Consider the following 17,724-nt stretch of genomic DNA (forward strand, 5'->3'; position numbering starts at 1 on the left):
CACACACACACACACACCCTCTAGCTCCACAGAACTGGTTTCTCTTTTTGCTGTAATCTTTTTTTTTTTTTTTTTTGTATTTTTCTGAAGCTGGAAATGGGGAGAGACAGTCAGACAGACTCCCGCATGCGCCCGACCGGGATCCACCTGGCACGCCCACCAGGGGGCAACACTCTGCCCACCAGGGGGCGATGCTCTGCCCCTTCGGGGCGTCACTCTGCTGCGACCAGAGCCACTCTAGCGCCTGGGGCAGAGGCCAAGGAGTCATCCCCAGCGCCCGGGCTATCTTTGCTCCAATGGAGCCTTGGCTGCGGGAGGGGAAGAGAGAGACAGAGAGGAAGGGGGGGCTGGAGAAGCAAATGGGCGCTTCTCCTGTGTGCCCTGGCCGGGAATCAACCCGGGTCCCCCGCACTCCAGGCCGATGCTCTACCGCTGAGCCAACCGGCCAGGGCCGCTGTAATCTTTTGGACAACAAGCAATCTCTTAAACATTTTTATTTTATATTTATATTTTACGGAAAAGAAAAACAACAACAAACACAAAACCTTAATTCCTTGTGTCCCTTGGTGTTCATGTCTAATTCTTGCCAATATTTATGTCTGTAACCATCTGTGTGAATCTACTTCTTTGTGTTCTAACTTTTCACTCATCATTATTTGGTCTTTAAATTTCCATGTGTGAATATCACGGAAAGCTCCAAATAGACAGGACACATATACTGCCATTTTTCTTAGCTACCAATTCCTAGCCACCCTCCGACTGTTGGATTGCAAGGTTAGTGTGAATCTCTGCAGAATGAACAAGGGTGGCGGTCATCTCTAGATGTCTTTTCCTAGAAAGGTAGGTGACCTGAACTAAGCAGAAACATATGTCAACTCTCAAACTGTTTCCAGAGTTTGAAAAGTCAAGGGCCCAGGAGAAATGAAATCAGGTGGCAAGTTTTGTTGCTTACTATTTTATAACAGGCCAGAGGTTTAAAGTCCAAAAGGGCTTGGATTTCTACCCCATGTTTAACGTCTCACACCTCAATCCAGAGGAGAGAGAGCTGAGCTGACTTCCCCGCATCCCAGCCCATGGCAGTGATATGAAGGCTCGGGGGGCCCCAGCCCAGTCCTCCCAACCACAGCGCATGGGGACAGAGGTACCAGCCATACCAGCATCTGGAGCCATAGAGGTCTTTTCCCTGACTCTGCTGCAGAGCCATGGAAGGCCCAGTAGGACCTGCGGAGGTGTAATGGGAACACAGGAAGGAGAGGCACAGATAGACCAGGCACAGCCAGAAGCAGCTAGAAGCTGCCCAAAGGCCTCTAAGAGCCAGGTGACAGGAGCCAGGGGTGTCTTACAAAGGGTGGCCTTTTCACGTCTATCTTTTGTTCTTTTTCTCTTAAAGTCACATCTATAGTTTACATAGAATATACTTTGTGTGTTCGGTTTAAATGAGAGAACTGTCCTATTGTACTTGCAGGCCGAAACAGCCTCTTTATTTGTTCTTCTCTTCCCAGCACAGCATCTGGAGCCAAGTAAGTGCTCTGGGAGCTTTGTGGAAGCAAACCCTCTTCTTGCGTTCTTCTGAGTTACTCCAGTGTGAGCTTCCCGTCCCAGAATGAAGTCAGTACTTGGTTCTTAAATAGAGCTTAAGCAGGACCCTAGCAATTTGCTGTGCGTGTTTGCTTGTTTTGTTTTGTTTTTTCCTTTTCTTTCTTTTTTTTTTTTTTTGTATTTTTCTGAAGCTGGAAACGGGAGAGACAGTCAGACAGACTCCCGCTTGCGCCCGACCGGGATCCACCCGGCACGCCCACCACGCCCACCAGGGGCGACGCTCTGCCCACCAGGGGCGATGCTCTGCCCACCAGGGGGCGTCGCTCTGCCGTGACCAGAGCCACTCTAGCGCCTGGGGCAGAGGCCAAGGAGCCATCCCCAGCACCCGGGCCATCTTTGCTCCAATGGAGCCTTGGCTGCGGGAGGGGAAGAGAGAGACAGAGAGGAAGAAGGGGGGGGGTGGAGAAGCAAATGGGCGCTTCTCCTATGTGCCCTGGCCGGGAATCGAACCCGGGTCCCCCGCACGCCAGGCCGACGCTCTACCGCTGAGCCAACCGGCCAGGGTCTGTTTTTTTACTTTTCAAATTGCTTGATTGTGGTTTGAAATCTTATATAGGTTGAAAAATGTAATTTATTTCATTGACTTTCATGTAGCAAATAGGATGTCTCACATTTAAGAGATCTCATTAACCAGTGTTAATTTAAGATGTGTGATGAGTTAGTACCAAAACCAAGTAAAATGCCTAATTCTGTTCTCCTTTCTCTGTGTGCCTTTCCAACAGAGCTCTCAATCCCATCGGTATGAAGCCCTGACAGTTCCCACAGACCGTGCACCAAGAATTCAGGTCGGGTCTTCGGCAGATGAGCCGCAGGATCATCACTAGCAAGCAGGACGGAGACCATGCCCTTGGGTTCCCAGAAGGAGCTGTCAGTGTGTAAAGATGGAGATGGGGGACCCTGTCAAGAAAAGGGAGTCCTAGAGAAGGGTGTCCCTGCCCCTGGGGATAAGGTGGAGTCCAGCCAGCAATCCAATGGCTACTCACCAGTTCCCAGCCCCAGTGAGGGAAATGACACTCAGCACTCCAACCTGGCTGCCACCACTGCCCTGAGGACTGAGGTTCACCAAGGCGAACGGGAGACTTGGGGCAAGAAGGTGGATTTCCTCCTGTCGGTCATTGGCTACGCTGTGGACCTGGGCAACGTCTGGCGCTTTCCCTACATATGTTACCAGAATGGAGGCGGTCAGTATCATGAGGCACGAGCAAAGGTTCTGATGCAGGGGTGATCTGTAGAGCCTCTTGGGAGGCCAGAGGATAAATCATCTTTTCTGTCCTGTTTAACTGATCTGAGTCTGGGAATATGATTGCTTAGACTTAGAAGTATATCTAAAAGGTAAATCTCCAGTAAGCCACCACTTTTAAGTCTTCATGTCTGAGGGTCTCTGGGCTATGAGGTTGGGTGAAATCTCCCAAACTTGACCTCAGCAATGTTGACATCATTAGCGCTCCATGTGTTGAAGAGCTCCCTTCTCGCCCCTGTGTTATCCAAGCTCCGCTCTCTACCCAGCGAGATGTGAGGGATGACCACCAGCACCGTACTGAGCTCTTCCGTTCCTGTGGGCAGGTTCTGCTCAGAGGAGTCCAGAGAGAATAGATCTGTATTAGGAAAACTGGGAGGTGGTGCTGGGTCAAGATCTCCTGGGCCTTCAGTTCTATGTGAGATCAGAGAAGGCATCAGCTCAGATCTAGAGTCTTAAGGGACAGTCTAGGCTGAACTCAGCCACAGTGTGACATTAATGCCGATCCCGGATAATGCATGGGTGTGTCTTATACCTCCAACAAGAGGGTTAGATTTTTTATTCTTTTTTTTTTTTTTCCCTTCTTCCATACCTTTCTGAAGCTGGAAACGGGGAGAGACAGTCAGACAGACTCCCGCATGCGCCCGACCGGGATCCACCCGGCACGCCCACCAGGGGCGACGCTCTGCCCATCAGGGGGCGATGCTCTGCCCCTCTGGGGCATCGCTCTGCCGCAACCAGAGCCACTCTAGCGCCTGGGGCAGAGGCCAAGGAGCCATCCCCAGAGCCCGGGCCATCTTTGCTCCAATGGAGCCTTGGCTGCGGGAGGGGAAGAGAGAGACAGAGAGGAAGGAGGGGGTGGGGTGAAGAAGCAAATGGGCGCTTCTCCTATGTGCCCTGGCCGGGAATCGAACCCGGGTGCCCCGCAAGCCAGGCCGATGCTCTACTGCTGAGCCAACCAGCCAGGGCCGAGGGTTAGATTTTTGAGACCAAAAACTATTTCTTGTTCCTCCTTCTACCCCAGCATCTCCAGAACAGTGAACTTGTAGATTATGAAAAACAGTAGCTGACTATAGGCATAGATATAGGAGCCCCAGAGAGAGGAGTGAGTAGCTATGGGGCCTTGGTGTTGACATTAGACCTGCTATCAGAATAGGGGAAAAGTGAAAGATGGGAGTAAAAGTAATCAATTTTATTTTGTCAGGTGTTCTGGCAACAGGCTTAGGAGTGCAGCTAAAACGAGGTCCATGGTCTGACACAGAGTTGCTTGCCTTCGCTGCTTTCAAGGGCCATGGTCCACGCAGCTGCAAAAGCGGCACCTGCTGTGAGCGTTGGGGAGCCGGCGCTCCCTGCCTGGAGGAGCAGAGGTTGGAGTCGCCTTATCTCCAGGCTGGAAGGACTCACCTTTAGCCTGAGCGTTAGCTAAGGGGCCGGGTCACCAGTGCCGTCTCCCCGACACTTGTTCTCTATGGTGAGGCCAGGCAAGCAAACCCTTTGGACAAATGGCACCATGACGACACAGAGTAGTTTGTATTCTCAACCCAGATTCCGCAGAGTGATTGTAAATTAGGTAGGAACTTTCTGAGCAGCACTGACTTCAGGTTTCTAGTTTCAAAGTGCTTTAAGGGAGGGAGAGTTGTCAGGGAAAATCAGAGCCAATCCATCCTTTGGGCCTTTGGGCCTCAGACTGCAGGTGAGCAATCCCTGACTTGGCATTTCCACATCCTGCCTCAGCCATGAGAGCCAGGAGAGACCAGCATCGCCAGAGACGCAGCAGCTCTGCCCTTTCTCTGTCTGTGACAAACTACCCTGGTCAGACACACCTGCAAAAATGGCTCAGGAGGGAGCACTCTGACTCATGGGGACTCCGGAAAATAGCTAACTCTCAATAGTCAAGTGCCTGGAGTCAAGGATAATGCGGATGAACAAAGATACTAATTCAATACCTCGTAGTTTATTGCAGCTGTTGTACTGGTTGTCACAGGAGATCTGGTCCAAGTGTCCCAACACTGGTCTGTGTACTGGTTGCATCAGAATCACCTGGGGAGCTTAGATTTTTGTTGTTGTTGTTGTTATACACACACCTGGAGCTTCTGCTCCAGGAAGTCTGGGTAGGGGTGTTTTTAAGCCCTCCGGTGGTTATGACGGATGGCTCAGCTCTCCTCCACCCTGCCATTTTATAGGCAAGGAAATACTCGGAGAGAGGTGGCCCTGGCAGCTCCAGGCAGTTAGAAGTGGGACTGGTCCCAGAGCCTGTTCTGGTGACTCCCAGCCCCAGCTTTCTTTGCACTTCCTCTCCGCCTCCTCCGAAGCCTCACTCTCACTGTGGAGCTGTGTCTATCTACCACTACTTCCGGCGAAGCACCGAGACCAGGGCGGCCAGCGTTGGTCGCTCAGCACCAGGTGGCTCTGTGACTCTCGGTGGGGACCCTCGTTTCATCTGTTGCAGGGGCGTTCCTTATTCCCTACGTCATCATGGTCATTTTTGGGGGGATCCCACTCTTCTACATGGAGCTCGCGCTGGGCCAGTACCACCGAAATGGATGCATTTCAATATGGAGGAAAATCTGCCCGATTTTCAAAGGTAACTGAGAGGCTTGAGTACGTGGGTTCTCCATCGGTGAGTGGGAGCTGGGGACCTTCTAGAATCAGCCCTACGGTAACCCTGGTAGCTAACTTGAGTATAATAACGAAGTTTTTGTCTGCTCAAGTGGTAGGAGACCATCAAAGGGAAACAGAAGAGATGACAAAAGTAAACTAAATAGAAAAAATGGAAAGTATTAACAGCACACACACACATTTTCTGAAACATGTAACCTTGCAAATACATATCAGCCATTTACCACATTGCCATTTCTCTGCTGCCCCCATAAGTCTTTGGGGGAACAAAACGCGTGGCAGTCCCCAGCCTGACCCTCCGAAGCCCTGTTTTAGTCTTTCACTGCTGGGCTGCCTTTTACACTTGGCCTCCCTCGCCCTCTGGCCCAGGGATCGGTTACACCACCTGCATCATTGCCTTCTACACCGCCTCCTACTACAACACCATCATGGCCTGGGCGCTCTACTACCTCATCTCCTCCTTCACTGACCGGCTGCCCTGGACCAGCTGCACGAACCCCTGGAACACGGGCAACTGCACCAACTACTTCTTGGACGACAACGTCACCTGGACGATCCATTCCACGTCTCCTGCGGAAGAGTTTTACACGTAAGGGCTTGTAAGTGAGGGGGTGGTCTGTCGAGGGCAGGACACCCTCCTGGGGTTTGGCTTCTTTGGAGGAAGGCCAGGGCAAGGCCAGTCCTCGGTTTGGATCTGGAGTTGGGGAGCTCTACCTGGAGTGCTCCCTAAGCTGGCCCTCTGTGCCGACTGGTCCTCTCCGATGTGCCAGGCCAAGCAGGTCCAAAGTGTCCACGACCATCCCTACCTTCAAAGAATTCCAAATTCTTTCCTGCTTCAAAACCGCCCTTCTTCCTGAGCCCTCCTCTCGGTTCCTCTTCTTCTTTTCATAGAAGCAAAGCCTCTGACCACTGCAATAGTTTGAAACTATTCACACAGTTCCTGGTTTCATGTGTTCACTCCATAAGTGGGACCTACCCTTTGGAAGAAGATGCCTGGAGTAGGGAGTACTCTTTAATGCTGGAATTACAGGCAATGCAGCCCCCAAACAGTGCTCGTTTGGGGGGTGGGGAGAGGTTGCTACCTACACATACAAAGCCTCATGTACCCCAAAGCCAGCCGTGTTGGTCATGCTTTCTGGTTAGTCAAGTCTGAGTCAGGAAAGGAGAGCCCCAGAAGTCTGCCTTGGAGCTGAGCGTGCTTCCCAGGGCTGGTCGCCTGAATGTGCTGGTCTCTCCTTCAGGATGGACCGAGCCCATCTCACGGCCTTCTTTCTCCTTCATTCCAGGCGCCACGTCCTGCAGATCCACCGCTCCGAGGGTCTGCAGGACCTGGGGGGCATCAGCTGGCAGCTTACCCTCTGCATCATGCTGGTCTTCACTGTTATCTACTTCAGCATCTGGAAAGGCGTCAAAACATCTGGCAAGGTGAGGAGGACTCTGCCCGTTGAGCCAGGCCGGCCAAGGGGCCCCAGAGGATCCTAAACTCAGAATTCAGTAGCCCAGACAGCCACAGACATCGCTCTTCCTACACCAGACACATTCCACGATGCCCAAGCTCTCCTCCCCAAATCTTTTAGGAAGTTATAGAAAAGGGCCAATCCCAAGAACCATTACATAATTAAAAAAAAAATTTTCTTGAACCAACTGGTAGTGTCACAATTAATAATAATGACAAATAATTTATTGAAAACACATCATAGACCATGTTCAGTACTTTGTACACGCTGGTTGGTTGGCTGTTTCCTGCGAGACGCTCTCCCCACTTCACGGATGGGAAGTGGGTATAGAGGTAGTTAGTATCAGCCAGCAGTGAGTCAGGTCCCTGTCCAAGTATAAAAGCTGTGATTTTTCTACATATCACCTTGCCTTCTAAAATTACATAAAAAAAAAATGTAGATCTCCTTTCTTGAAGGTTTCCAAGAATCAAAACACCAACCTCCATGTGGTGATAACTTGTGTTTCCTTCCCCACAGGTGGTGTGGGTGACAGCCACTTTCCCTTACGCCGTCCTTTTGGTCCTGTTGGTGAGGGGCGCCACCCTTCCTGGAGCCTGGAGGGGTGTACTCTTCTACTTGAAACCCAACTGGCAGAAACTCCTGGAGACAGGGGTAAGACAATGAGGAGCACGGTGTGCACCTACCTGTCGTTTTACTAAGCGAAGCTACTCCTTCAAATAGCATGGTAGCAACACCTCAGATCTGGGTTCCGTGACAATTCTTTTTTTTTTTTTTTAATTTTTATTTATTTATTCATTTTAGAGGATAGAGAGAGAGAGAGAGAGAGAGAGAGAGAGTGAGGGGAGGAGCAGGAAGCATCAACTACCATATGTGCCTTGATCAGGCAAGCCCAGGGTTTTGAACCAGCGACCTCAGTGTTCCAGGTCGAAGCTTTATCCACTGAGCCACCACAGGTCAGGCTCTGTGGCAATTCTTTAATGTTTTAAATCAGAACTACAAGCACAGATAGTAAAATTGAGGCACTGGATTGGTTTCTGCCTACCTGATAAGAAGAGATATCACATTGTTTGTACTCGGCATGTACAAGCTCCCTGGAATGGGCTTTGAGAGCTGTGACTTTGTGTCTGCACGCAGCCAGGTGGAGGCACGAGGGCACCGGCCCCGCTGCACGCAGCGCCAGCCCCGGTCTCAGTCGCTCCACACCTCTGCTGTGTTCCAGGTGTGGGTGGATGCTGCCTCTCAGATCTTCTTCTCTCTTGGGCCTGGCTTTGGGGTCCTACTGGCTTTTGCTAGCTACAACAAATTCAACAACAACTGCTACCAGTGAGTATCGGGGCCCCCAAGCAAAGCTTAAAAGTGGGGTGAGTGTCCGTCAGCTGGTCTGGAAGAAGGTGATCGAACCGATGACTTCAAACCTGGCTGGGCTCGGGCCATGTTGATGCTCTGACCCTCAGGGGTGCCAACTCACCTGTGGCCAGTGCCTCACCCAGGCCACTCAGGGATTGAGAGAGGTCCCAGGTCACTTCTGTTTTGTGAGAGACTCTGTATATTAAAAAAAAAAAAAAAAAATCAAGAAATTCTAAAGCAAGTTTATAAAAATTGCAATAGACATTAAATGTTTAGACTTGACTTACTGGATTTAACAGCACAATTATAATGTGTTAACTTGTTTATGTACATAAACACCAAAAGTATGATTGAACTATTTTGACCAACACAAAATGCCATAATTTTTGTGACAAAATCTTATACTGTATCAAAAATGGTGACAAAACAGAGCATGGCACTAATTATGATTTAAATATCACTCATCATCTTTAGAGTTGACTTTGCTTTATGTTCTATCATAGATGGCAATGTGCAGTAATTGAATTATGTTATTCAGAAGATAAGTACAGAATTTATTAAAAAAAATAAAATAAAGAATTCACATACACCACAAGCAACATGGCCTTACAAAGGGCACCAGCCAGAAGTCCTATGATGAGGTCTTCTGTTATTGTGTCAAGATATCACTGTGGCAGTCTTGTAATCTCATTTGCACATAATGTCAAAAGTCTAAATCTGAGGGCTTCACAAATGTGACACCGAGGTCCCCTTCTGGTTCCCACTCCAACACAGGTGCTGCTTCAGAGCATGCTTGTTTGAAAACGAGAAGCATGTGCTGTGCTGGTTCACAATGGGACTGTGTTTAACACCCGCCCTGACCTGCTGTCCTCCTGAGCCATGTGTGATGATAACAGCAGCTTGTGCTTCAAGGCTGATCCAACCAGTCTGAGAGGCCAGGCACTGGGAGGAGGGGAGGGGACACCAGGACAGGCTTGGAGTCCTTGTGAGCTCAGCCTGCTCACCCCTGCCACAGCTGGAGACTCCTGACCTGAAAATGTCTCAGGCCTCTTGGGTTTTCTGCTCCAGGGACGCCCTGGTGACCAGTGTGGTGAACTGCATGACGAGCTTCCTTTCGGGATTTGTCATTTTCACGGTGCTTGGATACATGGCTGAGATGAGAAAGGAAGATGTGTCCGAGGTGGCGAAAGACGCGGGTAAGACCTTGACTCTGTTAAGTCCCCTTACTCCTACCGAACTGCTTTGCTGTTCTTTGGGTCTTTTCAATATCTAACTTTTGAATTATTTCTAAATGTTTCTTTAAAGTTTTCAAAGATTTCAGAGAAATTTAATGCCTTGGAGATCTCAACCTTTTCCCGGGGTCAGGCCATGGTGGGGATGGGGCAGCTTCCTTGGCACGTAGTGCCAGGGTCTTGAATGCACTCTGGGCCCCTCCTCTCCCCGTCTCAGGCCCCAGCCTCCTCTTCATCACATATGCAGAAGCCATAGCCAACATGCCAGCGTCCACGTTCTTTGCCATCATCTTCTTCTTGATGTTAATCACACTAGGCTTGGATAGCACAGTGAGTGAATGGGAAGGGAAATCTGGCTCTGGGGGAGGAGGAGGAGGAGGAGGAGAAAAGGGGGGGGGAGTTGTACCCATTCCCTCCCATCCTGGCCACCCAGGTGGTATTAGCTCCTCCCTCCTAATGCGTCCCTGACCTCTTGTTCACTCCTCACTGACGGCACGTACCAGCCTCTGGTACCGTAGAGTCACTGGATGACTGTTTATGTATATACACACAAGCACAGGAGCTTAGCACGTGTAAGCTGTTATCGTTGTGCACTGTTCCTTGGCCAGATGGCAGCAGCTAAAGGCCAGGGCAAGGTCACTCTGTGTCTCAGTCTCTACTTCCCAGCATCCAGGCCAACGCCTTGCACCCAGTGTGGAATGAGTCTCAGCTTTGAATTGGGTTTTCTGGTGCAATCAAAAAATCTCCCCATGAGACCTCACATAAAAATGTCCCATCCGGGTGCGGTATTTTCTTTCCTTCATGTCCTTAGGCCTGGGCTCTAAATGACAGTGTAAACAGGAAATGGTATTTCCAGTGTGGGCTGTGAGTAGGTAGGGGGAACTGGTCATGGTCAGCTTGACTAGTCACTTGGCGTCCTTAACCCCTCCCTCCTGTTCACTGTCCTAGAAGGTAACAGATTTGTCCCAAAGCGCAACCCCCTCCTGACCAGCTGTGTGTCCCTCTCAGTTTGCAGGCTTGGAAGGGGTGATCACAGCTGTGCTGGATGAGTTTCCACACATCTGGGCCAAGCGTCGGGAGTACTTTGTGCTCGGTGTGGTTGTTACCTGCTTCTTTGGGTCCCTGGCCACCCTGACTTTTGTGAGTACCACAATTCTCAACTTTAAGTCAGCCTCCCCCAGGGCAACAAAACATTACAAGAAGCTGTTCCTAGTGGTCAGAGGGAAAGTGGAAGAGAAGATGGGATCAGAGAAGGGAAAGAGATTAGTGAAATTGTATATACATAACACAGCGTTATAGAGAACAGGACAGCAAATCCTGGAGGGAAGGGGGGAAGGCATCGGGGTGAGGAGGCAAAGGGGGGGCCCAGGGGAACACGGGGGTGGGGAGAGTTATATTCGGTGGGACACTTGAATCTATGTAAACACAGTAAATTAAAAACATAAAAAAGAAAGAAGCTGTTCCTGCTTGGCTGGGTGGTAGCACAGTGGATAGAGCGTTGACCTGGGACACTGAGGACCCAGGTTTGAAACTCGAGGTTGCTGGCTTGAGCACAGGCTCACTAGCTTGAGCACAGGGTCCCTAGCTTGAGCGTGGATCATAGACATGAACATGGCCCTATGGTCACTGGCTTGACCCCAAAGGTCACTGTCTTGAAGCCTAAGGTCACTGACTTGAGCCTAAAGTCACTGGCTTGAGCAAGGGGTCACTGGCTAGAGTGGAGCCCCCTGGTCCAGGCATGTATGAGAAGCAATCAATGAACAACTAAAATGACACAGCAAAAAGTTGATGCTTTTCATCTCTGTCCCTTCCTGTCTGTCCATCCCTGTCTATCTGTTTCTCTCTCTCTTGCTAAAAAAAAACCCAAAAATGTAGCCATTCCTTTCCTTCCATCCCACAAGGTGCCCTGGCTCTATAGAGCCAGAGGGAAGGCTTATAAAAAGTTTGTCATAGCCCTGGCCGGTTGGCTCAGTGGTAGAGCGTCGGCCTGGCGTGCAGAAGTCCCGGGTTCGATTCCCGGCCAGGGCACATAGGAGAAGCGCCCATTTGCTTCTCCACCCCCCCCCCTCCTTCCTCTCTGTCTCTCTCTTCCCCTCCCGCAGCCAAGGCTCCATTGGAGCAATGATGGCCCTGGTGCTGGGGATGGCTCCTTGGCCTCTGCCCCAGGCACTAGAGTGGCTCTGGTCGCGGCAGAGCGATGCCCCGAGGGGCAGAGCATCGCCCCCTGGTGGGCAGAGCGTCGCCCCCTGGTGGGAGTGCCAGGTGGATCCCGGTCGGGCGCATGCGGGAGTCTGTCTGACTGTCTCTCCCCATTTCCAGCTTCAGAAAAATACCAAAAAAAAAAAAAAAGTTTGTCATCAGGGATAAAAAGAAAAGTTGTGTCTGGTAGCATGTGTTTGTAGACTCTGTGCAAGGTGTCTGGAAACTCCACTTTCACAGTAGATCCAACTAGATTCCAGGCTTGGCAGACTATCTGGAAAAAAACTAAGATATTCGCTTTTCTGGTTTATTTCCAGTCATTAGGCTGATTTCGTGGCAATATTGCCGTGATGTCTTGATATAGAAGAGATGGAGGCTGGCGCCTCACGTTTGTAATGTCACCTCGGTTCCTCCAGAGCGCTTGCCATGGTGAAGAAGTCAGACCCTCTCCAGTGATTTTTATTTTTGGTTGCTGAAAAAAAACACTGTAAAACTGTAAAAAGGGCATCAGACGGTATCCACAAGCATCCTAAGTTTGTGTCCTGACTTGGGACAATTTTGCAGATACTCATCTGCAAGCCACGACCCCAATCTCTGTGGAGCTTCTAGGGTGGGACCCTGAGCAGGACCCAAAAGATCTGTGAGTTAAGACAGAAGGCAGGCCCTGGCCAGTTGGCTCAGTGGTAGAGCATCAGCCTGGCGTGCAGAAGTCCCAGGTTCGATTCCTGGCCAGGGCACACAGGAGAGGCGCCCATCTGATTCTCCACCCCTCCCCCTCTCCTTCCTCTCTGTCTCTCTCTTCCCCTCCCGCAGCCGAGGCTCCATTGGAGCAAGGATGGCCCGGGTGCTCGGGATGGCTCCTTGGCCTCTGCCCCAGGTGCTAGAGTGGCTCTGGTCGTGACCCCCAGAGGGGCAGAGCATCGCCCCCTGGTGGGCAGAGCATCGCCCCTGGTGGGCGTGCCGGGTGGATCCTGGTCAGGCGCATGCGGGAGTCTATCTGACTGTCTCTCCCCGTTCCCAGCTTCAGAAAAAAAAAAAAAAAAAAAAAAAAAAAAAAGAAGGCAAAGCTGTGACCAGTATGCTCGGTGGATCTTGTATGTATTGTGGACTCTGCCAGATTTAGCCTTTGGGGGACCTGGATCCTCCAAGGTAGGGTACACAGTAGGTGTTTGAAAAATTGAAGAAAGTTGAAAATAAATCAAGGGCCCTTTGAGTTTGTCTCTGAAGACGTAGTGGAGAGAGGGAACAAGAAGACAGAGCTGTGAGGGAGGGAAGAGGCATCTGATGGGGTGACATCTGGCCCACCTGAGAAGGCCAGTCCAAGAGATATTTACATTAGGTCTGAGGTGGGAATTTTCCAGAATTATCCTTAGTCAAGAAGCTTCTTTTGACCCCTAAGAGAAAGGGGAGGCAACGCCTCAGAGGGCCCTTCACCAGGTTCTGATCTCGTTTCCAGGGAGGGGCCTACGTGGTGAAGCTGCTGGAGGAGTACGCCACCGGGCCCGCGGTGCTCACCGTCGCTCTGATCGAAGCGGTTGCCGTGTTTTGGTTCTATGGTAAGAGGCTTCCTTCCACGAGCCACAATACTTTCTATATCAGCATGTAGCCACCAGCATGGAGAAGCGCAGGGCAGTGTCTAGGATGTCACCGCCTGGTGGGACTGAAAGATAAACTCAGCTGAGTGCCTTCTCCAGAAACAGGTCGTCATCTCCTCCACACTGTCTACAGCAGATGGCTCGAACCCTTGGGGAGGAGTTTAAATGTTTGCCCTGTGGAGACAGGCTGCAGTGGTCCCCTATAGCCCCTTCACAGTGGATGCTGAAGATTTTGACTGGCTCTAAGAGTTGGACAGAATACATGAACTAGTGCACAGTGGATGCTTTTGCAGAGTGGACCATGTCCTACTGTTATACAGAGTGGCTTTCAATTTAAATTTCACAAGAGCTCCCTCCAGAGCCCCGACACCAAGTTTAGGAGCTTACCTTCTAAGGAAGAGGCAAGAATGTTTCTATTTGGATCATCTGTCTTGGTAAACACCCTCTGATCCTGGGATGGAATCTGATAAGGATGAAACCACCAAGAGTGCAGAGAGTGAGCAGATGTGGGCCCATTAGGAAGGGCCTCAGGAGCCCCTGGGGAAGGCACAAGCAATAGAAGTCAAGACAACCAGGTTCAGAGATGCCTCTCTTCATCTTTAAAATCAAGAAGTGGTTACTTCCCTCTGAAAATGTGTTTATTTTCCTAGTTTCTATGATAATAAAACAGCACGTTTATCTTTATGCATCATATGAAGAAAAGGCCCCCATGTTTTAAGTTGCACATGAGTCCATTTTTTAAAAAGAAGTCCTCCCTGCCTCCTCAACAATTCAAATGACAAAGTTCAAGCATGTGAATCACTATACAGGGGGTCCTCACACTTATGACACAGTTCCAGTCCTATGACAGTGACATAACCTGAATTTTGGTGTAAGTCGAAACACACCCTCTTCTAAGTCACTTACTATCCTAACACAGTTGTAAAATCATCATCTAGAACATAAAAACACAACTAAGCCACAGAGAAAGGAAGAGGACATAAATATACTGCACTGTACACTGACTGTGCTGCGTATTCTTCCTCCACGTGCAACCAAACTAGTTGGCCCACGTAGTCTGTAAGTACGACACTAATGGCATAAGCCAAAACACTCACGTCTTAATTTTTTAAAGTTTTTATGGGAGTGAGCATTGTAAACTTGAAACGTCGTATGCCAAGACTGTCGTAACCTGAGGACCCCTGTAGACCTGTCCGAGGTGCTGCTGGGCACTACAGGGAAGAAGGGAAGAGCAACTGTATGGCCTGGGGCCGCCATCGTGGCCATTCACATGCAGGTTCACATTGAATTCAGGCAAATGGTAATGAAACAACAGTGCCAAAAACTGGTGGGCCATGAGCTTTAATTCTAGCTTGCACCCTGCGGGCAAGAAATACACACAGTGGGAAAACACTTCCCTTTCCATTCAGATCTCCCAAAGCCACTGACTTATCCGAGTTTCCTAGAATCAAAGGTTTCTAGTTCACCAGCATTATTTACCTCTGTTCCTCATCTCCTTCTCTCTGCACAAACTCTGTACAAACTGGCTTCTCCTTCAGCACTCGCCATCTTGGCTGCCGCTCCTCTCCTCCACGGGGCCTTTCTCTGCTCTCTTCCAGCATGGGCTCCTCTGCCCCATTTTATAGTGTAGAAATCAAAACCTTTAATCCAATATACAAACAAGGAAGTCTCTGATACAAAGCCACTTATCTGAGGCATGATGGGATTCCTCATGAGAGTGCACTACCCCACATCATGCAACAGTCAAGGATGTGGGGAAAAGCTTAGCGTTGAGAAGATCTTAGTATTAAAAGAGTGGGAAAGGCTTAGTCTTAAAACTAAGCCTTAGGCTCTAGGGACCCTGCCTGCTTACAGCCTGTCCCCACACCCAATGCAAACTATAAGCAAGCAAACATATATCATATTTACAAACTTATTTGACCAACAGCAACCTTCCTTCCCCTTCTCAGTTTCTCACCAGGCAGAGTCTCACTTCTCACCTCCACGCCAGTTAGTCTTATAGAAGAACTTTGATTGTGAGTGATCTGGTGCAAGAATGGGCCATACTGTGGTTAAAAATTTTCTCTTGGAAATTTCCAGTACATGATAATGTGGTCAAAACCAGTCTCTGTTGAGCAGGTTCATCATACTTAGACAAAATTTAACTTTCTTTTCTACAGTAACAATGAAATAAAATATATGCTGAGTTCTTAGAAAGGCAGTGTGGGCACCAAGAGGGGCCTTTAGGTTTCTTCCCAATGTCCACCTGTTCTCCCACTCCGGGGAGAAAGAACGTTGCCTGCTATGAAACGAAGTTCTGCGACTAGTTCCCCTTGTCCCATTTTGAAACCAGATTGGTGCCCGGAGCCCTCCCATGAGAAATTTCAGGGCTGTTTCTCTCTCTGAGAATCGAGGGATAGGACAGTCCATGTCCTCTTGTGGTCAATCTCTTTCTCTTTTGGATGATTTCAGGTGTCACTAAGTTCTGCAGGGACGTGAAGGACATGCTGGGCTTCAGCCCTGGGTGGTTTTGGAGGATCTGCTGGGTGGCCATCAGCCCTCTCTTTCTCTTGGTGAGTTGCCATTTCTCTTCTCCTTCTGGCCCTAGAGAAAAATCCACTCAAACACTTGTAAGAAATAAATTTTTTATTTTTTATTTTTTTTATTTTTATTTTCTGAAGCTGGAAATGGGGAGAGACAGACAGACTCCCGCATGCACCCGACCGGGATCCACCCGGCACGCCCACCAGGGGGCGACGCTCTGCCCACCAGGGGGCGATGCTCTGCCCCTCGGGGCGTCTCTCCGCTGCGACCAGAGCCACTCCAGCGCCCGGGGCAGAGGCCAAGGAGCCATCCCCAACGCCCGGGCCATCTTTGCTCCAATGGAGCCTCGCTGCGGGAGGGGAAGAGAGAGACAGAGAGGAAGGAGGGGGTGAGGCGTGGAGAAGCAGATGGGTGCTTCTCCTGTGTGCCCTGGCCGGGAATCAAACCCGGGACTTCTGCACGCCAGGCTGACGCTCTACCACTGAGCCAACCGGCCAGGGCCAAGAAATAAATTTTATTGAAGCATAGCATATATGCAGAAAAGGGTGCAAAGTGTATGTCTCAATGAAATTTTATAAACTGAGCACCCTATTGTAGCCAAAACCATACCAAGAAACACAAACCTAACCAACACTTCAGAGCCCCTCTTGTGTCCCCTCCCAGTCCCTGTGACCCACAGAGTTAACCAGTCTTTTGACATAGAGTCATCTAGTCTTCAGTCACCTGATTGCTTCACTCCCCTGCTCAGTGATAATGATAAATAACATTTATTGAACATTAAGTACCAGGCCAGACTTGGTGCAGAATTTATGCCCATGGCTCTTTTAATCCTCACAACAATTTTATGAAGTAGGATAGTTCTAATACCCCATTTTACATTTAAGGAAATTGAGGCTTAGAAACATTAAGTAAAGGGTCCAAGGTCACATGACAAGTAAGAACTGTTCAAGACCAAGGAAGGATTTATTGTGCAGCTCATGAAGCCCTGGGAAGAGCTATGTGTCCATTTTCTTAAAGATGCCTCACAAAAAGGACCTTAATCATGACCTGAATCAAGAGTAAGGTCCACTTATTGCCAAAGGACCTGGGTGAGAAAGTTCAGTTCCAATGGTTGCCCATCTTCCAAGACGTGTTTGGTGTCCATCTCCTTGCTGCACATGCCTGAGTTTCCTCCTGGGTCCGACTGAAGGAGATGTTTGCCCAAAGACCGAGAAAATGACCCACTAACATCCCAAGTGTGCGCTTGGGTAGCCTGGGGTAAAGTGACAGATCTGCAGGGACTACTGTCCTGATCTTTCATTCACCTGTAAATTTATTTGCAGGGGCTTTTTGATCTTTTAGAACCAGAAAAGTCGTTTAGACTTCCTTCAATCCAGCTGCAGCTTGTGAGGAGTGTCTGGGCCATCCATTTTCTTTAAGACATCTCTGCCTTTGGCACATAGCTGTGCCTTGCCCCTCTTTGAAAACAGCCCTTTTTTTTTTTATCTGTTTTGACTTGCTCAGGGCAGTCCTTTATATTTTGTACTTTTTGTACCACCGCACATAACCTACGCGAAATAAACAACGTGCCCACCTTGCCTTCCTGATGCTGCGTGTGTGTCTCCCAGAACCCCTCCCTGACTTCCACCCAGTCCTAAGCCGAGGTTTCCAAACAAAAGCCAACCCGAGCAGCTGGAGTTCTCAGGGCTCAATGGCCCTGGTTCCTCAGTTCCTTATCAACTTCCTGTTGCTTTTAGATAAATTTAAAACATATATATATGTGTGTGTTTTAAATTTATTTTCAAGACCAAGGAAGGATTTATTGTGTGTGTGTGTGTATATATATATATATATATATATATATAAATATATATATATATATATATATATATATATTTAATCCAGAAATTTTAGTTGTTTTCAATGAGGGTTTGTTT

At 49.3% G+C, this 17,724-nt stretch overlaps 1 protein-coding gene across 7 annotated transcripts in view; it reads left to right on the forward strand.

Annotated features, from left to right (window-relative positions):
* Positions 1-1,013: 1,013 nt before the first annotated feature.
* LOC136384689 (sodium-dependent serotonin transporter-like) overlaps positions 1,014-17,724 on the forward strand; it is a 28,095-nt gene continuing 11,384 nt past the window's right edge. For 2 of the 7 annotated variants that reach the window (XM_066355154.1, XM_066355158.1), the window contains exons 1-12: positions 1,014-1,141; positions 2,322-2,780; positions 5,286-5,420; positions 5,825-6,044; positions 6,742-6,880; positions 7,429-7,563; positions 8,132-8,235; positions 9,328-9,455; positions 9,709-9,821; positions 10,500-10,631; positions 13,147-13,246; positions 15,737-15,837. In XM_066355154.1, the coding sequence (XP_066211251.1) occupies positions 2,441-2,780; positions 5,286-5,420; positions 5,825-6,044; positions 6,742-6,880; positions 7,429-7,563; positions 8,132-8,235; positions 9,328-9,455; positions 9,709-9,821; positions 10,500-10,631; positions 13,147-13,246; positions 15,737-15,837 (1,647 nt within the window). In that variant the 5' untranslated portion in view covers positions 1,014-1,141; positions 2,322-2,440. Of the gene's footprint in view, positions 1,142-1,465; positions 1,609-2,321; positions 2,781-5,285; positions 5,421-5,824; positions 6,055-6,741; positions 6,881-7,428; positions 7,564-8,131; positions 8,236-9,327; positions 9,456-9,708; positions 9,822-10,499; positions 10,632-13,146; positions 13,247-15,736; positions 15,838-17,130; positions 17,368-17,724 lie in introns of those variants that run through there. The other 5 variants (XM_066355159.1, XM_066355155.1, XM_066355157.1 and 2 more) reach the window with 5 other exon arrangements.

Source organism: Saccopteryx leptura, chromosome 13, assembly GCF_036850995.1.
Source record: "Saccopteryx leptura isolate mSacLep1 chromosome 13, mSacLep1_pri_phased_curated, whole genome shotgun sequence".
In the NCBI taxonomy this organism is placed as follows: Eukaryota; Metazoa; Chordata; class Mammalia; order Chiroptera; family Emballonuridae; genus Saccopteryx; species Saccopteryx leptura.